The 23493-nt window shown below is 45.3% G+C and overlaps 1 protein-coding gene across 2 annotated transcripts; it reads right to left on the reverse strand.

The window, feature by feature from the left end:
* Positions 1–1087: 1087 nt before the first annotated feature.
* Positions 1088–14319, reverse strand: RGCC (regulator of cell cycle). 2 transcript variants are annotated; one of them, XM_070578408.1, is made up of 6 exons: positions 14237–14308; positions 14081–14136; positions 13366–13551; positions 5150–5257; positions 2765–2827; positions 1088–1483 (listed from the first exon to the last, which is right to left on the reverse strand). In XM_070578408.1, the coding sequence occupies exons 2-6, from the start codon at positions 14127–14129 to the stop codon at positions 1476–1478; spliced, it is 414 nt and encodes a 137-aa protein (XP_070434509.1). In that variant the 5' UTR covers positions 14130–14136; positions 14237–14308; the 3' UTR covers positions 1088–1475. The 2 variants fall into 2 exon arrangements, with proteins under 2 accessions (XP_070434509.1, XP_070434508.1); XM_070578407.1 differs by having other exon boundaries at positions 14081–14319.
* Positions 14320–23493: the final 9174 nt, after the last annotated feature.

A 23493-nucleotide genomic window follows, 5' to 3' on the forward strand; every position in this document is an offset into this window, starting at 1 on the left:
TCAACAACAATAAAGACAACCTAATTTTAAAATGGGCAAAGGATTTGAATAGACATTTCTCCAAAGAAAATATACAAATGGCCAATAAGTACGAATAGATGCTCAACATCATTAGTCATCAGGGAAAGGCAAATCAAAATAAGATACCACTTTACACCCACCAGGATGGCTATATTCAAAAAAATGGACAAGTGTTGGCGAGGATATGGAGAAGTTGGAACGCTCATATATTGCCAGTTGGAATGTAAAGCAGTGCAGTTGCTATGGAAAAGTTTGGCAATTCCTCAAAAAGTTAAACATAGGGTTATCATATGACCTAGCAATTCCACTCCTAGTTATAGACCCAAGAGAAATTAAAACATATGTCCACACAAAAACTTGAACATGACTTTTCTAAACAGCATTATTCATTAACCAAAAAGTAGAAACAACAAAAATGTCCCTCAACCAATAAAGGAATAAATAAAATATGATATATCCATACAGTGGATATTATTCAGTCATAAAAGGGAATGAAATATTGATTCATGTACAACATGGATGAACCTTAAAAACAGTATGCTAAGGGAGAAAAGCCATACACAAAAGGCCCCATATTGTATGATTCCATTTATACGAAATATCCAGAATAGACAAATCCATGGAGACAGAGAATTAGATAGTGGTGATGGTTTCACAACTCTGTGACTAGACCAAAAACCACCGAATTGTATACTTTAAAAGGATGAACATTCGTGTAGCTGAATTATATCTCAATAAAGAAATAAAGAAAATATTTGAGTTCAACCTAAAAGCTTTCCCAGAAACTTGGGGAAAAGAAAAAAGTTAAAGAAAGAGCAGTTTCGTTTCCCAGTGCCCTAAAAGACATCTCAAATAGAGTAGTTAGCTTTTGAAGATTAAATAAAATTATAAGTAGTTATGTTTTGGATTTGTGTCCTCTAGAACATAAGGATCGGAGTTTTTAAATAATTTGATTCCAATTATCAAAGTAATGCCTGGTTATTTTAGAGGTTTTAAAGATAGAAGAGCATAAATAAGAAAATTATGAACTTTTAAGAAAAAAAAAAGCAGCTTACAAAATACAGACTCCAGTTCAAATTTTATTTGCATACAAAAATATATTATAATGGGAAAAGCATATTACTGTTTCCAACTATATATAATTAATTACAAATATTTTCATAAAAGCAATTTAAATTACAGGAAAGCTATGTTTTAAGAGAAAATACAATATTAGCAAGGGTCATCTGTTCTAATACGCTGCAAGCAGGTAAACGAAGTCAGTTTCACTGTCTAAATTGCCCAGAGATGAGTCCCAAGGCTGGTTTTAGGACGTGCCTGAGAACAGCCTGGTGGCAGGTGAGCACGCATCTCCGCCTCCTCTGGCAGCAAATTCTGTAGCTGATTTTACCAGGTCCTCAGAGCTTTCTGAAGCTTCTCCCTTATGATGAAAGGACCCAGAACTTCTCCTTGTTTCACATACCTGTAAATAAGAGATAGATAATTTATCCACTCACGCAAGTTTACAATTCCTGCGCTTAACCAGATCACACCGTCTCAGACAGGCATCAAAGCACCAAGCTTAATGGCAGGCTTCCCACATGAAATGTCTGATGAACTGGAATGAGTGGGCAGCCAGCTACAATTTCCACCAAGGAGACAGGCTTGATACATGGGTCTAATACAAATTGTGCAGCAATTACAATACTCTCTGTCAAAACAGGCCTTGGTCTTCTGATGTAGGATGGTAAAGCATGTAAGAAAACGGGCAATAAAATCTCCAAGTAAATAGAGAATACACAGGGACTTTCCACCTAATATTGAGGTCTGTCTGAAATAGTATTAAGAACAGAGTTTTTTTTTTAAATAACCAGCTTTGGATCTAATTTTTCAGATTTGACCCAGCTATTTAGCACAGGATAGCATAAAATATTTCTTATGAAAAATCAACCCTTTCATTGAAAAATTAAGGGACTAGGACCAAATTCTCCAAGCCCACTCTGTGACTGAACAAGGCCCCCCAGGGGTAGAGCTGCTGAAACTTCTATCCCAGACGCTCAGGCTGGTCCTTCTGGCTCTTGCAATCCTGTTCCTTTGAAACAGTGTGTGCAGATTGATTCTCAGGGTCCCTTCTTCCAGACCTCCCACTGCAGTTATGGTCTGATAGCTTCAGTTGTCAACATTTTTGATCATACAAAATGTAGTTCCCTTAGTGGAACTGCCAAATGGGAAACAAGGTACTGCCTACTTGATCCAGGCCTTTCAGTAATTGGCGTGGGTCTTTGGTTACAAGGTCTCCCTGAACGAATTCTCTCTTTTGGGTCCCCATCCTCTAAAAGTCAGATCTCGTCAAGCTCCTGGGTGTAACCTGGGAAAATTTCCCTAGCCCATGGGATGGAACCATCTGGTTTGTGAGCATAAATAACACTTGTGTGGTTCTGCTCACTTCTCTGAAAGGCCAGGCAGGCGACCATGATGGTAAAGTTCCAATCTTGCTCTAAATACTACTTCACTCTCCATTTCTCGAACAAAATGCCATTGTTTTCTGGTAGCCTGTTCTCACTGTTTGGAAAGGCACACAGTCTTCTTTAACGTAAGCTTATCCTCGGAATTTCTTTCTGAGCCACCAGGGTCCTGTTTCTGAACCTAAAGAAGCCTTATGATGTAACTTCCCGTCCCCAGGCAAGCTGTAAACATTATGGCACTTTATCAGACGTGTCAGTTAGTTTTCTATCTGATTTTTTAATAGCAGGCATGTACTCACTTGCTAACGTTCTGTCAAGATCAGCAATAAAGTCTTCTAGCTCTTTCGTGTCTCCTAGTTTGGCTGGAAAACAAGAGCTGGAGTTCAGTTTCCATATCGAAGGCAGCTGATGACTCCCATGCTTTCCCGGATTACGCGAACCCATTTTGCATTTCTCTATCTTCAGAGACTTTATTGCAGACTGTACTGTACCAGCCCTAAGCGTCTGCTCCAATGTTTACTTAGTCAACTCAGGAACCCATTCTGAAGATTAGCCTAAACGTTTCTTTCTTATTTTTTTAGTTCATCACCCCTCACTCCCTACCCCCACTCCAGCAACCCAGAAGAAGAATCTTCCTGCACTACCTAAAAAGTTTGAGGCGGGTGGGAGGTGAGGGGCAGGGAGAGAAGATAAAAAATTTTGATTTTGGGGGCCAGCCTAGTGGCATAGTGGTTAAGTTCATGCGCTCTGCTTTGGCAGCCTGAAGTTAGTGGGTTCAAATCCCGGGTGCGGACCTACATATTGCTCATCAAGCCACACTGTGGTGGCATCCCACATGCAAAGTGGAGGAAGACTGGCACAGATGTTAGCTCAGTGACAATCTTCCTCAAGCAAAAAAGAGGAGCATTGGCAACAGATGTTAGTTCAGGGGCAATCTTCCTCACCAAAAAAAAAAAAAATGATTGCTTTGATTGTGTAGGATTTGAGTTATCAGTCAAAAATATTTTGTAAGCATGGTACTGTGTGGAATGGACACCCAGATTCTGTAATTCCTGCTAAAACTCTCCTCTGATGCACTCCTGTTTGTATTATCACCCCAGGGCAATACTGCAGCCCTCAGAGTCCCTCCAGTGTGAAATGAGTGAAGAGCCACTGCTCCTTGTCAAAATGGTACAGAGAAGGTGACATCAGGCTTCTGGGTCCAGGATAGCTTCCTCCCATCCCGGTGCTAACACAAGGTAACAAGTCCTTATCCTGACTTGTTCCCTCTGTATCCTGAGATATATACTTTTTTTCTGTAGAGTTCATCATTCATGCCTTCTCTGAAATGCACTACTGGGTACTTGATTAATTAACCCCTGCTGGCTACAAATAGCTCATTGTTCTCAGCCTTTAAAGTCAATTTCCCACTGGGACTTTTTCCCCCTCGTTAATTCCTACCTCTCAAGGATCAGGTAGCAAATCTGGGCACACTTTAAGCCACTTTCTAGACTGCTCTGACTCTCTGACTCTCTGAACTCAGTGGATCCATTACCAGCGGAGGGCTGGACAATGGCAGAGTCCCCAGTGGCTGCTAGCAGGGCCACGTTGAGGGGAGAATTGAAAAATGTCTCTTTTGAAAAAGAGGGAAATTCTGCCTTAATGCCAGAGCAAGAAAAGTGATGGACTCTTCATATTTCTTTTTAACTATGTTCCATTTTTATTGCATTCTGCAACTATTTCCAGCAAGCATAATGTTTCTTAAGGAAAAAAACCCCTTTTGTTTTCAAAAGGGCGCTTGTCCAATATAACAGAACATTCAGCTCTCTAGCTGGAGACACTTACTAGTTCCAAAAACTAAGAAACTGCTCATGCATCTTTAAAAACTTTTTACGTCTATTACTATCACAGAGAGACAGGCTGGAGCTGCTATTTTGAATCATGTTAGATCACGGCTTGTCTCATAATGAAGACCCCATTTAATCGCTAAATTGGTAATCTGAAAGCACTGGTTAAATAGATATTGCAATGAAAAGAACCCTACTTTCTGCAATGCCTAACCGCTGAGTTTTAAATTCTAGAACCAACCCGTCTGGGAGAGCACTGTCATTTGGCACAGCCTTGATTACACCACACGAGGGAAAGCAGAGTCTATAGTCTACAGCTTTTCTTTCTCCTTGTGAATTTGGTTTCCTGCCTCTCAATTATCTGATTTCATTTTCACACTGATCAAAATCCTGACAAGGGGCTGGCCCTGTGGCCTAATGGTTAAATTTTGGCACACTCTGCTTCAGCAGCCCGGGTTCGTGGGTTTGGATCCTGGGTGTGGGCCTACTCTACTCATCAGCCATGCTGTGGAGACATCCCACCTGCAAAGTAGAGGATGATTGGCACAGATGTTAGCTCAGCCCTAATCTTCCTCAAGCAATAAAAGAGGAAGATTGGCAACGGATATTAGCTCAGGGCAAATCTTCCTCATGGAAAAAAAAGAAAGCCTTGCCTGAAAGGTGAATTCAAAAAAACAAAAAAAGTCTGAGAAATAACAAATTCCACCTCACACTGTCCTGTACTAAGATATTTGTCTTAACTATTCATTTTGCACACTTGGGAAAGACTGGTGAGGGAAAAGAGGGAAGAGAAGAGAGACTGAGAAGGGGAAGGGAATAAGGAAGCAAAAAATCTCACACTCCAACTAAGGAACTTACCTTTCCGAGGAGCGACAGCGGGAGAGAGCAGAGCTGCGGTCGAGTCTGTGGGAGAATTCAGTTTCTCATCACTGAAGCTGAAGCTGTTCCCATAAAGCGAATCTGCACCTTTCAGGAAAGAGAACGTAACCCATTAGAAATGGTTTTCAGTCTACAGTCTATTGATAACCAACAGCTTATCTCCAAAAGGAGCAAAGCTGCAAAGAAAACAGGTTGCTTTTCAGATGTTATACTTATGCTCAAAAACGATCTGAGGCAGGAGAGTGTGCCCGTGGGTGCGTGTGAGTGTATGTCTCCAAGGAGGCACACCAAACGCCCTTGCTTCCCTAAAGAAGGAGGTGACGGGATCGTCACGACCAGACCAGTCTCCTTTGCAACACACAGGAGCCCACTGCCCAGGTGTCTAACTGACAGCTACGCCAAAGCTTGGCTGGGGGGTGGGGGGGTGGGGGACGGGATTTCAGACATAAGGAATTATCTTTCCTGAAAAATGTCCCTTCAGCCCTCTAAACCTAAAAGACAAACCCAAGGTTGGATCCCATGACTTAATAACCCTCCCTGCCTGCTCAAGAGAGAGTCCTTGTTGTGGTTTTCCTGAGAGCCTACACTCGGGATAAGCTAGTGGGTCAAAGATAAGGATTTCTTCTCCTGGAGGTTGTCTACCACAGACACTTCAAGTGATTTGATGGCTGCCTCTATTGTCATACCCCAAAGACCAGAGCAAGAGCAAGGTTCCCAGAAGCTGGGTAGCACCAGCAGTCAAGGGAACCAGCTCAGCTACTAAGTATAGGTGCCCTTGAGCAAGACAGTATCTCCAGGCCTCAACTTACCCATCAATAAAATGGGAAGGTGGACAAATAATCCTTAAAGTCTCTTCCAGCTCTGATTTTCTGAGATTCTATTTCTCTAAGTCCTGCCAAGGGGAGGGGAAACCAACCCACAGCCAGCCCAGGTGTGTGTCTGTGACACAGAAAGGAGCTGCTGGCTGAGCTGCACAGACTCAAAGGGCTCAAAGGCAGAGCAGGCAGCGGAAGCAGGATGTGGCCTCTGAGGTCACAAGGGAACAGCTTTCCTGGTTAAAACAAAACACAAAGCCAGCCACAGCTGTAGCAGAGACGAGCTCTGAAAGGCTCTTCAGGTGAGACAGGGCGGCTGAATCACGAGGGCCTGGCCAGGCCCCCACTCCTCCTTGGGATCACTCACTCTAACCCAATTACCTCCAGCTCAGGGGGAAGCAGAAACATCTTTCTTTGGTCCCCTTAACTCGAAATGGACATGACTAAGTTACAAAAGCTATGCCCAGAATACAAAAGGTTTGCAAAAAGAGAGGTTTCTGGTGCCAAGAGAATTCATCTTCATCCCTAAAGACTGCCACAAGCTCTCAGGCACCTCACTGGCTCCCTTCCTCTGACCCTCCTCTGACCAGGGGGCCCCAGAGCCATCTTGCCTTCCTGGCCTACGAACCCATCTCATCCACTTTCCCAAACATGTCCAGCCCTCCCAGTCTTTTGCTCCTTCAGAAGTCCAGCCAAGGTCACCTAAAAGGCCCACAATCGTTTTACAGGCTTTGACGATGGACGCCTACTGAGATTCCAAACACTGAACCTTATACTCATATTTCCCAAAGATATATTCCTCAGAATAATGGTCCTTGGGAAAGAAGCGCTGTGTGATCAACTAACTTAGAGAAACACTGAGAACCCTTAGCGACTGCTATTGTGTATTCCCACTTTATCGTCCCTGAGGAGTCTTGTGATAAAGGAACCAGTCTAGCCCTGTTTCCCAAGTTTATTTGACCTTGGTACACTCTTTTTGTGGCAGCCTGTTCATATTTCTCAGGACACTTGTACTCTGTGGAACTCAGCTTGGGAAGCCCTTCTGCTTGCCTTGTCAGCGGAGCCCGCCTCTAAAGCTGTCTGGATTTTCTCAAGAGAAACGCTTTCCCCTGCAAACAGGAAAGTGGTCATGTCCACTGCAGACTCACAGCAGAGGGCTACTGTTTGTCACCATGCAACAGGCAGGAGAATCGCCACAAATAGAACCTGAGAAACTTGTGGGGAAAAGATGAGGTAAGACTTAAGGCCAGGAAAACCACAGAGAGCCCTGTGGAGGCAGGCCTCGTGCCCAGACTCCTGAGCCAGAAGGAAGGAATACGAGGCCTTCGGCACATTACCTCTGGCTCTGAAGGACACGCGAGAGAATCAGTCCCATCCCCAGCCCAGAACGCCAAGCCCAGAGACTCGCTGGCCTAGATCTCGGTGGCCACACCTCTGGTCTCTATCTCCCAGAAGCAGCTGGCCCTCGAGAGCCAGTTTCACTGCCACGCCTTACTCCACCCCACCCTGCACCGCAGGTCCTTGCCCTAACTCTGGACTTCATCGCTATTCTGCCCCAACTCTCCAGCAAGTTTACATCCACATGCACTCATCCTTTGGGAGACGAAAACACACACACACACACACACACACACACACACACACACAATTTGTTTGCCTCACAGGCAAGTAGACCAAATGTCATTCAGTTTTCAGGGAAGGAATGATCTAGATATGGAAAAGGCCATTGCAAAATGGTAGGAAAAAGGAATCCGGTGAGGATTCAGGAAAAACTTGGGGTAACTCAGGTGGTGTTGAGATTCTGTGGTGAATGAGTCATCATACTGGGATGTCGCCATGGCTTCCTTCTCATCCTTTAGAGCCTGGTGCTAAAACACCTTTTTGATCCAAGTATTTTCCTCAAACTCAGAAAATTTATAGACAAACTGACTGTTATTTGACCGATAAATTCTCTATTAAAATAATCAGAAGTTGCCTCTTACTGCTAATGAACTCACGCTACTCCCGCAATGAGGGAAGGAGAGAAAAAAGTCCTAGGTACAATATCTATATATATAAACACACACACACAGAGGCATGTCAGCACAGCGCATGCTCACTTCCTCTCGCCCCCCACCCCTACCCACCTCAACCACACACACACACACACACACACACACACACCTCACACACCGGCTCATTGCTACACCTTGATGCCTCTCTCTTTCCACGAGTTCCAGTGTGCAGTCAGGGCCAGACCTGACTCCAGGCTCCAAATTGTTCAACCATCAGGAGGAAATGAATCCCCAGCATCCTTGAGCCAAACCTGCCCAAGTTTAGTTCCACCCTGTGGTAATATTCCATACACGTCATCCGTGACAAAGATGGGAAGGACAAGCTCAAGAGCCCCAAAGCTTCTCTGGGTCCAGCAGAAGCTGCCCCCATAGAGAGGTGTGTGAGAGCTGGGTGACCCTGTGCAAATCCCTCCACCCCTCAGCCTTAGTTTCCCCTTTCACAAAATGGGAATAGTGACCTAGGTGCTCCAAGTATGATACCTATGGTGTTCATGATTTTATTCAAAAGTTCCTGGCAAAACGGAGGATGACATGCCCAGGAGAGGAAAGGTCGCCATAGAGAATAACAGGAATCAAGATTCAGATAGTAGCAAAATGTTTAAGAGCACCTTATCTTCAGAGCCACCCCAGAACAAACCTCCCAAGAACACACCACCGACACGGAAGAACCCCAGGCTCTAGGCCTCTCTTTACCCTTTATCCAATAAAATCTCATTCCACGGACTTTTATCAAGCACCTACCATGAACAGGACCTCATGCTAGGCATTGTAGTAGATTAAAAGGCAAAGCAAAGCCTGACTTCTGTTCTTTTCACTCTCCGGGAACTCTATTCCTTGCAAAATAACAGCCAGTGAGTCTGATAAAATGACAGCAATGTGTCGCTGGCTGATAGCATATTAATGTATTATTGTCCCACCCCGATATTAGGTGCTGCTATTAATAGAGGCTCAAGAGACGCATTACAGTGGTGATTTGGGGATCCTGGCAGGTGGCAAGACTAGATACGTTAGCACCTCACACCATCGACTTCAATCAGCTCTAAAGCCCCATCAGAAACGTCTCGGCAAGTCAGCTTCATGTGCCGGAGCCAGGAGCCTCAAATTCAGGGGCCAAGTTTTCTAAGACACCATCAAAAGAAATGTCAGCATATTAAATATACAAACATCTAACTTTAGGAGCACTGGCAGAGGCTGAGAAACTCGGCTGCAAAAACGGAGGCTTGTTTAAAAGGTAGATGTGCTTTTTTAGTTTGGGGGTGGGGAGAAAGGTAATTTAGGGTTAGCGTCAACATGTGCCACTCCAGAGGGAAGTAAAACCACAGACAGTAAACCTTGCCCAGAGCTCCTGTAAATATAGAACAATCCCACACGTTTAAGGCAAGCAAACTATAGTAATTAACCGAGAAAAAGAAAGCCTTGGACTTGTGTCCCCTCTGCCACAGGGAATGGGGTGTGCGTGTGTGTGCGGGGGGTGAACCTCCTCAAAATCTAAATTCCGACAGCCTCACTAAAAGTGGGATAGGGTAAGAAAGGGCCCCTTTCCTCAGTTTCCTCACAGTTTCCCCAGCTTCCCCCCTGGGACTTATTCAGTCCCTCTAGACACCTCTCCAGGTATCAGAAGGAAACCTGTCACCCACCTGGAATTCCTGACACAATACCAGGCAAACTGAGGGCTCAATTCCTCGTTCTCTCACAGCTTGACAAAGTTCAGGTTCTAGACTCAGTGGCTCCTGGGACAGATCAGCCGACGTGCCAGCTGTCATGCTGGCACTCAGGGCTTACAAGATGCCCTCTCCCAGGTTCAAGCTGGAACAGTGTAGGCAAAGATATACAGATGTTCCAGGTCTTACACATGACAAAGAAGCCAGTTCCGCATCCCCTAAAATGGCCCTACAATATCATAACAGCCCCAGCATACACAATAGACTGCAGACCTTTTTTAAGTAACAAAACACTGCCCCTCTCAAAGGAAAAAGGTATGTGAAACCCCAATACAGCACAGATATAAGTTCATACCACCTCTTTTAAAGTTCAAGTTAATATTATTAACTTTGTTTAAAATCAATCAGTGGAAATGTAAATTAACGCATTGGTTAAAACTCAGTAATTACGAGTTAAAATTTCATTAAACACATTGGAGAAGTCCTAGTGTGCATTTTAGTTGTGAACATACTGAAAAAGCAAAATTTTTTTTAGTAAGTTCAAAACAAAGATGTTTACAATTCCTGAAACTCAAGGATCACGTTTGAACAACACAGCCCCCAACCACACTGCCCTTTTCCTACTGAAGTTGAAACTATGCCCACGAAAGTGCCTGAGATGACCTGTTGGAACCCAAGTCCAGGGAGAAAGAACAAGTCTAGTCTGATCAACCCCCATTTGAAGGCCACCCCTAATGCGAAGTTATTTCGCCATTGTTATTTTGATCCTCTTCACGTCGTAGGAGGACTCCCTGTAAGTGAGAACAGAAAGGAGTATTTCCTCATTAAATAGCCATTCTTGTCTCCTATCTGTAACTTGCTTCTTTGGGTGGAAGCAGGAATGTCTATTCTTCCCCCTTGGATGCAAGCAACTTAAAGTTTTTTTAATGAGAAAAGGAAGCATTCTTCAAAAAACAGGAAAGCTGTTTTGATCTATCTTGTAAGGTGGGTACATCTTCAGAGTAACAGAGCTGTAGAAAGTAGAGTGAAAACCAAGGTGCCATTGCCTTCTAGCCTCATACGTCACATTTTCACGCAGGACCCTGGCTCAAAGGTATCTGATCTATGTGATATAGTGTGGTATACGCATTTCAATATTTTCTTGAAAGTATTAAGCAGAGCAAATATTTTCTTCCTAATCATGAGCTTATGGATGTTTCTAATAGTACTGTAAAATAGCATCTTTTCGATTTTACAACTAGAGAAACTGAGGCCCACTCATTGCCTGGGGCCCTGACAGAGCTCAGCCGGGGCTCCACTGAAGAGACACCTTCAAACACAACCACCTTTGATAAACAGGCACATGATCTAGGTCCAATGGGAATTCAAATCTATTCCTGAGGAACTGGTTCCCATTCCAACCAACCATCTTTGGTGACAGAGCAAGGCCTTAGAGAGAGGGTCCATGTGGTCCTGCCATGTTATCAGAAAAATGGAGATAACAGTGCCTACCTTACAGGACTTGGTAGGGATCATATGAGAGAACAAATTTAAAGCACAGCAAAGAGATCCCTAATAGTAAGAGCTAATAAATGATAATAGTAATCAGAGTGAGGACTTGGAAAAAGTGAGCTGCTCTTATTATCATTATCCCGGTGTGTCTCCCTTTGAAGGGGCTAAATTTCAGTAGGACCTACCTCTGTCAAACATTCTCTTCCACAGAAAAGCATTAGACAGACAAATGAGTATAACAAATGTCTGTGCTCAACTCTTGGCAGCAATTAAGATATACATATTACGCTTCCTGAAGAAATTACTATTTAGATGAACACCGCTTCTGCCAAGACTATTTCTAACCAGTCTCGTGGAAGACAAACGACACATTTATAGAGAAGATTAATGTCCTCTGAGCCTTCTTTATATCCTCCCCATTACTTCTCTAACCATCAAACTAAGGGTTAGTTCAACAGTTAACAACAAAAGCAGAAAGCAAAATACATACACATATCCTAAGAAAAACTACAGGCTATTCCAAATATCTCCCCCAAAACCATTAAGAATGTGTTTGAGTGCCTTCTCTTTGAGGCCCCTGGAAACAGATCCCAGATCTGAAATCCTACCCAGAGGGAGTTGCAATCACCCATGAATGGGCAAGCTCAGACCGTATTCTGGCCAAATGTGCCTGTGGTTTAGAAAGGAGCTGTTCTTTGCAATAGAGCAGCAGTGGACAGACCGCCCCAGCTTTCCTTCCTGTGGGGGAGAGAATCTGTGCTTGATGAATAACTTGCTCCATGCCCCAGTAGAAGGAGACATATTTAAGTTACAGGCATTGAGACAAATTTCAAAACTTTTCAGACTTCCCTTTGAAATAGAAAATAAGCAGTCCTGTCAGTAGCAACAAAGTCCAAAAACACAAAACGGAAAATTAACAGCACGCTATTCCATCCCCTTTCACCTCAAAAGCTGCAGTTAGATTTAAACCTCAGGCAAGGCTGCCAAGGAAAGTCAAGCTGGAACTCAGGTTTCTGCCTCAAACCCTGAACAGGGTGGCCCGTGCCCTTTATCCCCTTTCAGGAGGACAGCTCAGGTTTAAGTCGGGGACTGCATCTTTGCCCTGCCACAAGGAAGAGCTGCAGATTTCAAAAGAAGAGAATCACAAAGAAAGGTCATTGCTTTTACTTCCAGAGTCAAGGGCAGCAACGGGAGGGACACTCACGCTTGGAACCCTTGTAGGGAGAGAGTCTCAAGAATAACCCAGAAGAGTTTAAAATTCACTTTGAAAAATAATAAGTAATCCAGGACTGGAAAACCAACAATCACATAATATTGAAGAGTCACCAAATTTGCTGTTTGATACCTAAACAGATATCCATAATCCTTACGGGACATTTGAGTTCTTGGAAAAAGTTGTCTCTCTTCTTACAAGGTTGCTTAGGACAAAGAGACCCTGGGGTGGTCTCCATTATGAGAAAAGTTACCAGGAAGCAGCTGGCTCCTCCTCCAGCCTGAGCGAGGGGTCAAAGCCAGCAGTCCCTGTGGTGCACCTGCCTGAAGGAAGAGGGACACTTTCTAAAATACTTGAACTCAGCAGTGCCAAGGATTATTTCAAAACTGTGTGCAAGGGAGCAGCAAGTCCGGCAGCTCAGAGCCAGAAGAAAGTGCAAGAAGTTATTTTAAAAATCCCAAGGACAGCAGCTTATGAAACCTTTCCTGGTTTCACAAATGTTTCAGTACTGTGCCCTCGCATGTCCCCCGTCTCCCATCCCCGTGGCACTTGCTCCACATCCTCTTGAAAGTTACTGCTGAGAGAGAGAAGGGGAAAGGAGGAGAGGAGAGGGAACTGCGGGTAGGCCTGGCTTGGTCCCAGGAGTCCTGTCTGGCTGAGTCGGGGCCATCTGCTTAAACCTCCTGCTTCATGACACCTGCAGGTGGCAGGTAGACCAGCTTGCCCTCCAGGAGCCTTACGGTGACGACCCCCGGGGGTCTTGCCCCCGCTGGGCCTACCACCCTGGAGACTCAGCGCCTCGGGGGTCCTAGAGACTGCGCCGGCTTTTAGGGCTTCTTCGCTGGGCCCCACCTCTCGGTTTACACATAAACGGAGACCCGAGCCGAGCGTGCTCCTTAGGGAGCCGGGCACTGGGTGTCCCCAGGGCTCCAGGCACCTTCCCTGGCGGGGCCACACTTACTCTCGGAGTCGCTGAAGCCGCTGCTGTCGCTAACGCTGGCGCTGCTCCGCCGCTTCATGCGCTCCAGGTGCTCCTCGTAGTGGAAGTGGCGCTCGTGGAAGGGCGACGCGAAGTCGGCCAGCACCGCGTCAAACTCGCACAGCGCGTCCGTCAGGTCCCCGGCGGCCGCCGAATCCAAGGCCGGGGCTGGGGACAGGGACAGAGGGCTCAGGTGATGGGGGCGGGGCGGCCATCCCGTCCCGGGGCCTGGAGGGGGCCACCCCCATTCCCGAGGATGGCTAACACTCATTGCGCGCTCGCCAAGGGACAGCCACGCTGTCGCTGCCCTTTGCTTCTTGTTATCTTGTAATACATTCCGCCACCCCCTGAGGTGCGTTCCGTTACTGCGCCCATTCTAGAGGGAAAGAAACTAAGGCCCCGCCGGATGAATCAGCAGGCCAAAGGTCACCCTGCTCATCCACACAGCCGAGCTCTCCCACGCGCTGTCAGGTACTTGTCCCCGCGCTCACGCCCCCGGGCGATGGGAAGATTGAGTCAGGATGCGCCCGCTACGTGTCGGGCTCGGATGCCCGGCGGCGAGGGGAGGGAAGCTGGACCCGCCAGGGGCACGGGCCCGCCGAGGAGGATGGAGGGCAGGGGGCTGTCACGAGCCGACAAGGGATCCCCCTTCTTTCGCCTCACCTGCAAGGCCAGGGCTTTGGGGACCCGCACTCACCTGCGGCCGCGGCGGCCGCGGGGCTGCCCTGCGCCGCGGGCGGCTTCATGGGCGGGCTGGGCCCGGCGCGCGCGGCGGCGGCTCCTGCGAGGCCCTCGGCCGGGGCCCCGGCGGATGCTGGCGCCGAGGCCGGGGCTGCTCCGGGGCGCGCGCTGCCGGCCCCGCGCTCCCGCTCCGCGCGCTGCTCGCCTCCACCCGGCTGCGCTCCTGCCCCGCCGCCCGCGCTCATGCACCGGCCGCCAGCCGGCCGCGCCGTCTTATAGCCGCGGGCGGGGGCGGGGCGGGGCGGGGCGGGGCAGTGCCAGCCGCCGGGGACGCCCCCGGGCCCGGGCACCGCCCTCGCCACGCGCCCGCGGAGACCGCAGTGACGAGGAGTCGCCGGATCCCGGGTTACAGCTCCAAATATTTACCCACCGCTCTCCCCGCGCGCCCTGACAACCCGGCCCACGACAGTGCTCGTGGCGTCTCCAGAGCCCCAGAGTTGACGGTTCGGCTGGACTCCGCTGCTCCCCGCCGCGTGCCCTTCACCTCCTCGGGCCTCAGTTTCCTTATCCGTGAAGTGGAAAGGCTCAGCCTCCCCGGTTTGCTGCGAAGAATGAAGTAGCCGAGAGCCCTGGGAGGCCCAGATGGGCGTCGTGGAGACACAGAGGGAGTCTTCCTCGCGTCCCCACCCATGTCCCCAAGGGACTTAAGGGTTGGGGGCGGACAGAGTGGAGAAGGACAGAAGTCGGTGGAGTCCACGCGTTCACGAGCCTTAACTGCTCCCATCCCGGAGCCGGGGCCTGACTGCAGTCCCGGGCGTTCCCTCCCACCCCGACTTTGTTCGGGAGGAGTTTGTTAGGGGAAGAAATGACTGCGTGGATACAGCGCGGCCCCGGCGCCTCTCAGTGTCCACACGGAGCCCCCCTGTCCAGTCGCCTGGCGGGGGGCAGTCGTGTCTGTGAATAACTCCTGGTGCACTGCCCAGTGCTGCGCTGCCCAACGCAGTAGTCGCTCACCCCAGGTGGCTATTTAAATGTAAAGCAGTTACAATAGGATAAAATGAAAAACACAGTCCCTCAGTCCCACTAGACACATATCAACAGCCATCATCGCTGAAGGTTCTATTGGACAACGCTGCCAGGGTCTCTGACCCACAGAACTGGCCTCGGGAGGAAGGGAGGCATCTTACTCCGGTTTTCGAGGGCCCCCTAGGTCAGGTCTTGGCGGGCACCATATCCAGTCCCACAGCAACCCTGAGAGGTGAAATTACTGCTTCTGTTTTACAGGTGAGGAAACTGAGGCACGGAGGGGTGCGGTAGGGTGCCAGGCAGGTGGTGATGGAAAGGCAGGTCTGTCTGGTTTCAGAGCCGCCTTGGGTTTCACCACCCACTCCCTTCCTCCACCGTATAAGGTGGAGAAGTGAGCAGACAGGGGGAAGAGGCTCCAAATGAGGGAGCAGATAACCCAGGTCCTTGAAGCAACACCTGTGTAATTACCATCCAGATTAAGGTGTGGTATTTTATCATCACCCCAGAAAGGACCCAGAAATGTCTCTATGCCATTTTCTAGTCAATAGTAGCCCATAAGTAAACTCTGTCATAACTCCTCTTCTGCATTCTGTCACCAGGAATTAGTTCTGCCGATTCTAAAACTCCTTAAACAAAATCATACTGCATGTATTCTTTTATACCTGGCTTCTTTTGCTTAACATAACGTCCATGCGCTTCATTCGTGTTGTTGCAGTGTTAATCCATCCTCCTGCTGGTGGGCATTTGAGTTGTTATTTTGTTGTTGTTCTTGTTGCTGTTGCTGCTGTAAATAGTGCTGCAATGAGTCTTCTTGCACCTGTCTCCTTGGGTACGTGATTAAGAGTCTCTAGGATGTGTATCTAGAAGTGGAATAACCAAATTGGTTTGATTATCTCTAGACATTGGCTAAGATAAATAAAGCTGCCATGAACAGCCCTGTACAGTTCTTTTGGTGCACATAAATATTCACTTCTCTTGGGTTTATACCTAGGAGTGGAATTTCAGAATGACAAGATAGGCACATGCTTAGCTTTTGAAGATACTGCCAAACAGTTTTCTGAAGTGGTTGAATAGAATCTACACTCCTAGCAATATGTAGGAATTCCAGTTGCTCGATATTTGTGTCAACATATGATATTGTTAGACTCGTTAATTTTAGTCATTCTGGTGACTGTACTGGTATCAGACTGTGGTTCTTTTTCTTCTTCCTGTGGCTGTAATTTACATTTCCTGAATAAGTAAGTAAACTGACCACCTTTTCATATGCTTCAACTATTTCTTAATTATAGAACTAGAACAAAACAGATAAAGTTGAAATCTCCTTGGTTGTCCTTCCCAGTCCTGTCCTGCTCCCTCCCCAGAGACAACCACTAGTGTGAATTTGGTAAGTACGCTCCCCGTCCAGGTTTTGTAAACTACATTGATATGTTTACATAAAAAAGTATAGTATTGCTTTATGTGGTTTTTAAATTTACATCACTACTTTAATGCTGCAACATGCTTTATTTTCACTCAACATTGTTCTTACATGTGTAGATACACACAGATCTGGCTTATTCGTTTTATCTGCCAAACTTTAATGCTGCAACATGCTTTATTTTCACTCAACGTTGTTCTTACATGTGTAGATACACACAGATCTGGCTTATTCGTTTTATCTGCCAAATAGGATTCCATGGAATGACTACAGAATAATTTATTTATCTACTCTTCAGTTGATGGGCACTTGGGTTGTTTCCAGTCTGTCTTTATCACAAGCAATACTTCAGTTAACATGCTCTGACTTATCTCTTAGTGCACATGTGAGTCCACTTCTGTGTTCATCTTGAGTCCTTCCCTAGAACCAGACAAAAGGCAAAAGTTAAACCCTTGGTCTCTTGAGACTTCTGGCTGGGTTTCATTTTCTATTCCAGGGCCTCCTATGGTCCCCAGCCACCTGACCATAGTGAGAAAGATGGTAAGTGACCTCACTGTTAAGATGTGACCCTGCCCCTTGCAGAGGAGGGGTGGAGAGCTGTGACTTTCACCAGCCCTGAACCTAAATTAACTATAACATCCTTACACTGGGATTTACACACATTTCAGGTTCTAGAAGGTCATTTCAGTCACACAGGTCTCCTTCCAGAAAAAGATTTCAGGTGGCTTATGATTATAACACAGGACAGTCGCTATTTCTTACACTTTTAAAGACCAGTCCTTTACCTTCATTGGCATCTCTTCCCGCTGTACGCTGTTGACCTCTCTCTCCTTAAAACATCCTGAATATCCATCTAACTGCCCCACCGTTTCTTCTCAGGGCCCTGTTGGATCCTTCTCTGTCTAATTAAACTCTGAAGTTCCCTACAGGTCTCTCCTTGACCTTTTCTTCTCGCTCTACACGCTGGCTGGGCCATCTCATCCCCTCCCAAGATTGTAACTAACATTTATATGTATTTGTATGTAGTTATAAATGTAACTAACATTTATAAGCTGTAAATCTTTATTTCCAGACCTGATATTTCTTCCTTCCAGTTTCTTATATCCAATCACCTGTAAGACCCCCTAGCATTCCCCTACAGACACCATGTGGAAGAAACAACTTCTTGTTTCCTAATATCAGATCTCCGCTTCCTATTTGGTAATAAATAGGTAGACCCATGGCTTTCTGAAATAAAGACGATATTTCCCAGCCTCCCTTGCAGGTATTAGTGGTCATGTGACTAAATTCTGGACAATAGGGTTTGAGCAGAGGTATCCTATACAAACCTCTGGAATGTATCCTTAAGGGAAGGGGGCAGGCACTTTCACTCTTGCTTCTTCCAGATGGATGGAAGACAGACACAAAGCTGATTTCACATCATGAGGTGGAAGCCATGTATTGAGAATGAGAGCAAAAAGATAGAAGAATCCTGGATCCCTGAGGTCATGGAGCCCCTTTACCAATGAACCCTGGGCTGCCAACACCTACATGAGAGAAAAGTAAAATAAAATGTCCATGTTGTGTAAGCCATTATCTTGGGGGTGTCTGACCCTTACAATTGAACCTAATCCTAATACCTCACGTAAATCTCACTGGGAACCCCTCAACTCTGGACTTGTAAATTTAAGAGACAGTCATTTCCTTATTGCTTAAGCAAGTCTGAGTTGAGTTTCAATGACTGTGTTAGTTTTCTAGATCTGCCGTAACAAGGTACCACGAACTGGGTAGTTAAAACAACAGAAATTTATCCTCTCACAGTTCTGGAGGCTAGAAGTCTAAAATCAAGGTGTTGGCAGGGCTAGTTCCTGCGGAAGACTGTGAAGGAGAAGCTGTCCCATGCCTCTCCCCTAGCTTCTGGTGATTTGCTGGCAATCTCTGGCATTCCTTGGCTTGTAGATGCATTATCCTGACCTCTGTCTTCATCTTCACATGGTGTCTCCCCTGCGTGTCTTTGCCTGTGTATCATCTCATCTTCTTATAGGGACACTGATCATATTAGATTAGAGTCCACCCTAATTCAGTAGGACTTCATCTTAACTTGATTACATATGCGAAGACCCTATTTCCAAATAAGGTCACATTCACAGATATTAGGGGTTAAGACTTCAACATATCATCACAATTCAATCCACAATAGTGACATAAGCCCAAAATTGACCTACAATAGCCAAAATCATCTCAAAAAAGAAGAATAAAGTTACACTACCTGATTTCAAGACTTCCTGTATAGTTACAATTATTAAAACAGTGTGGTATTGGCCGAGGACTGGCAAATAGATCAATGGAACAGAACAGAGTTCAGAAACAGATACACACATATTTGGTTAAATGAATTATGAAAAAAGTGTCAATACAATTCAGTGAGCAAATAAAAGTCTTTTCAGCAAGTCGTGCTGGAATACCTAGATACTTGCACAGAAAAAAAATTTACTGTTAACACCCACTATAGACCCTGCAAACATTAATTTGAGATGGGTCATAGGCCTAAACATAAAAGCTAAAACTACAAAATTTCCAGGAGAAAATATAGGAGAATATCCTCATGACTTTGATGTAGGGAAAGATTTTTTTAGATAGGATAAAAAGGGCATTAATCAGTTTTTAAAAATTGAGAAATCAAGCTTCATGAGAACTTAAAACTTTTGTTCATCAAGGACACCATTACCAAAAGAAAAGGCAAGCCACAGACTGGAAGAAAATATGACAAAATGTATATCTGACAAAAGATTTGTTTTTAGAACACAGAAAACCATCTACAAACTAATAATAAAAAGACAAACAACCTAGTAAAAACAAAATATTGGCAAAACTCTTGAACACACACCTCACAAAAGAATGTATATGACCAATACACACAAGAAATATCAGACATGCAAATACTGTGTGATCTAGGAATTCTCCTACATATTTACCCCAGAGAAATAAAAAGTAATATAAGAATGAATTTTTATTCATAACGGCCAAACACTGGTAAGAACCCAAATGTCCATCAACAAAATAGACATACAACGGTGCTATATTCATACAGCGGAATGCTGCTCAGCAATAGGAAGGACCAACTACTGACACACAGCAAGACGGATGAATCTTAGAAATATTACTCTTGCAAAAGAATGCTGTAGTGGGTGGAATAACAGCTCCTCAGAGATGGCCAGGTCCAAATCCCCATAATAACATGGCAAAAATTCACATGATGAGGGTTAAGGACCTGGAGATGGGGAGATCTCTTGGATCATCCAGGTTGGCCCCATCTAATCACATGAGTCCTTAAAAGCAGAGAAACTTTCCTGGCTGTCGTCAGAAGGAGATGTGACTACAGAGGAATGGTCAGATGGAGGAAGGGACCATGAGCCAAGGAATGTGGGTGGTCTTTAGAAGCTGAAAAAGGCAAGGAAACAGACCCTCCTAGAAACTCCAGAAAGGAACATAGCTCTGCCGACACCTTGACTTTAGCCCATGAAGAACACATGGTTGGACTTCTAACATGAAAAAACTAAGATAGTAAGTTTCTGTTGTTTTAAGCAGGTAAGTTTGTGGTAATTTGTTATAGCAGCAACTAGAAAACTAATAAAAGCGCATAATGATGGTTCCATTTATGTGAGTCCAAGTCCCAAAAAAGGATCCATGGAGCTGAATGTCAGGGCAATGGCTGCCCCCAGGGAGAGGCACGCCCCAGCGAAAAGGGCCACAGAGAACTTCCAGGAGATGTTCTGTGTCTTGATATGGGTGATGGTTACAGGGGTGTATTTTTTTGTCAAAACTCAGTGAATGGTACCCTTAAAATTTATGCCCTTTACGTAAACGTACCTCAGTAAATGATTGTGTCAAAAGCAGGCGCAAGTCTGCAGTTTGCTTTCCCTGATGACCAGGCTCTCCTGTTCATGAGTTCCATTCTATCGTTCTCTTCAGGAGCAAGCACACACCCTTCATCACTTCCAGACCCACCTTATCACTATCTTCAATCCCAAATGCCACTGCTTTAATCATCCTAAAAAGTCCCCAGAAGGCCTAGGATTTCTCCAGCAAACAAATGTCCCTGGCACAGTCTGTAGGAGGGAAAAGAAGCACCCCTGGTACCTGACATGTCAGGTTCTGTCTGATTCCTCTCATTCTGTCCTCTTGACAAATCTGTGAAGTTGGTATTAGAATATCCATTTTACACATGGGGAAACTGAGGGTCAAAAAGCAAAGAGTCTTCCTGACATGACTCAGCTCATGGGAGACAGTGCCTCATTCCACATCGGACCCCTTTCCATGACCCCCGTTACCCTCTCCCATCCTCCCTCCCTAGCCCCCAGCACCGGGCCTGGGCAGGGGTCACCAGTGACTTATAAGACACCAGAATATTCCAGAGTTAAGATCCCTCCTTGAAGAAGGCTCAGCTGAGACTCTGAAAAAAGCAGCTCTTTTCATCATTACCAAAATCTGGAAACAATCAAGATGTCCTTCTGTAGGTGATAAGTAATAAGTAAACTGGTACATCCATACAAGGGAATATTATTCAGTGCTATAAAGAAATATGCTATCAAGCCATAAAAAGACTTGGAGGAACCTTAAATACACATTACTAAGTGAAAGAAGCCAATCTGAGAAAGCGACATACTGTATGATTCCAACTATATGAAATTCTTGAAAAGGCAAAACTCTGGAGACAGTGAACAAATCAGTGGTTGTCAGAGGTTAGGGAAGAGGGAAGGATAAATAGTCGGAGCACAAAAGATTTTTAAGGCAGTGAAAATACCCTGTACGACACAATGATGATACATTAGTCCAAACCCATAGAATGCACAACACCAAGAGTGAACCATAAGGTAAACTATGGACTTCGGGTGATTATGATGTGTCAATGTAGGTTCATCAGTTGTAAGAAATGTGCCACTCTGGTGGGGGATGTTGATAATGGCAGAGGCTGTGCATGTGTGGGGGCAGGAAATATGTGGAAAGACTGTGCTTTCTGCTCAGTTTTGCTGTGGATCTAAAACTGCTCTAAAAAGTAAAGTGTATTAAAAAAACAGTAAATGGATCATGGCAGAGAAAACAAGGAAACTCAAAGAAAGAAAAATATCTCAATGTGATTTTTTACAGATTTATCTCAATATAATTGACATACAATAAACTGCACAAATTTGGAGTGTGCAATTTGATAAGTTTTGGCATATGTCCACAAGATAGTGCACATAGCCACCACCCCCAAAAGTTTCCTCCTGCCCCATTGCAATCTCTTCTCACCCCTTCTTGTCCCCTCCCCATTCCCAGGCAACCACAGATCTGCTTTCTGTCACTACAGAGTAGTTTACATTTTCTAGAATTTTACATAAACAGAATCATATAGTAGGTGCTCTCTCCTTCTGGAATTATTTTGAAATTTATCCATGTCATGTCATTGTGTGTATCAAGAGCTCACACCTTCTCGTTGCTGAATAATATCCCATTGTCTGGATGTACCACAACGTGTTTATCTATTCATTTGATTTGTTTCCAGTTTAGGCTATTACAAATAAAGCTTGTATGCAACTATGGACATATGCTTTTGTTTCTCTTAGGTAAATACCTTTAACTTTTTCACTCCTAAAGAAACAAAATTGCTTTAATATGATTTTAAACCAAAACAACCTACAGCAAGTCTCAGCAGTCTCAAAATAGAATTTTCCCTACAGCCAGTTTCTACAACTTTCTGCTGCCATCATCTGGGGAGCCAACAGAGGAGAGCGCTGTCCCTAGGAGTCCACTCCCAAGACCAGGATCTGTCCTGCTTTCTCTGCTCTCTCTACCAATGTTGCCCCCAACGCCATCGTACCCACAGCCTACAGCCCATTCATGGGCCATTTAACTAACTTGATTACAGGTGAGGAATTTCGGAGTGGTTCAAGCCACAAACATAACTCAGTGGGGAGGAAGAGGAACATGGGCTTAAATCTATTTTCTAGCCCTAGGCAGCATCCTGATGTCACAGAGGAAAAAAGAACTTCAAATGCTAGAAATGAGCTAGCACTCTCTTTGCAACCCAAACCAGCTTTGCAGGTTGTGAACTATGTCAAAGGTGTTTTTTCTCTAGTGCCAGGCACATGGCACCTACTTAATTTGCATTTGAATGACTGAAAGAGTGAGTATCACACATAGTCCTCTAATTAGTCACAGTGACAGTAAAGATGCAGTTGGTTCATGGCAAGAGCACTCAGTGAACCAGGAGTCAGGAGACCCAGACTCTGGTGTTTGCCTTGCCGTTAAACCAGCTGTGTACTGCGGGCACGACGTGGAACCTTTCTAAGCCTCAATTTCCCCAAACTATATAAGAAAAGAAAAACAACCTGACTTCTTTAGCTTTAGGTACATTTAAATAAGATGACACATGCAAAAATCCTTTATAAACTGTCAGTGTGCTACAAATATAAAACGTCTGCATTTACAAATTTATTTACAATGTATTAGCAAATAGAAACAATTATTACAGTATGTCTTTTTTTTCATTGTCTTCCGAAAACTCAGATCTGTCTCTACACTTAGCTCTATGTTGTTAGTGAGTTAAGGAAGAGCAAATTTTTGCCAATCCTCGTAAACCAAGAGGCTGACCTGCAGAGAGGTTAATTGAGTTTCCAAAGATCACCCAGGGAGTCATTTTTCAGGCAAGTTTTAATTTGGCTCTCCTTTTTTTTTTTTTTTTTTTTAAAGATTTTATTTTTTCCTTTTTCTCCCCAAAGCCCCCCGGTACATAGTTGTATATTCTTTGTTGTGGGTCCTTCTAGTTGTGGCATGTGGGACGCTGCCTCAGCGTGGTTTGATGAGCAGTGTCATGTCCGCGCCCAGGATTCGAACCAACGAAACACTGGGCCGCCTGCAGCGGAGTGCGCGAACTTAACCGCTCAGCCACGGGGCCAGCCCCAAATTTGGCTCTCCTTTTTGAGGATAAGTTCATCTCTTTGCCTCCACATTTCCTGCAGTGTTTC

This window comes from Equus przewalskii, chromosome 16, assembly GCF_037783145.1.
Source record: "Equus przewalskii isolate Varuska chromosome 16, EquPr2, whole genome shotgun sequence".
Classification (NCBI taxonomy): Eukaryota; Metazoa; Chordata; class Mammalia; order Perissodactyla; family Equidae; genus Equus; species Equus przewalskii.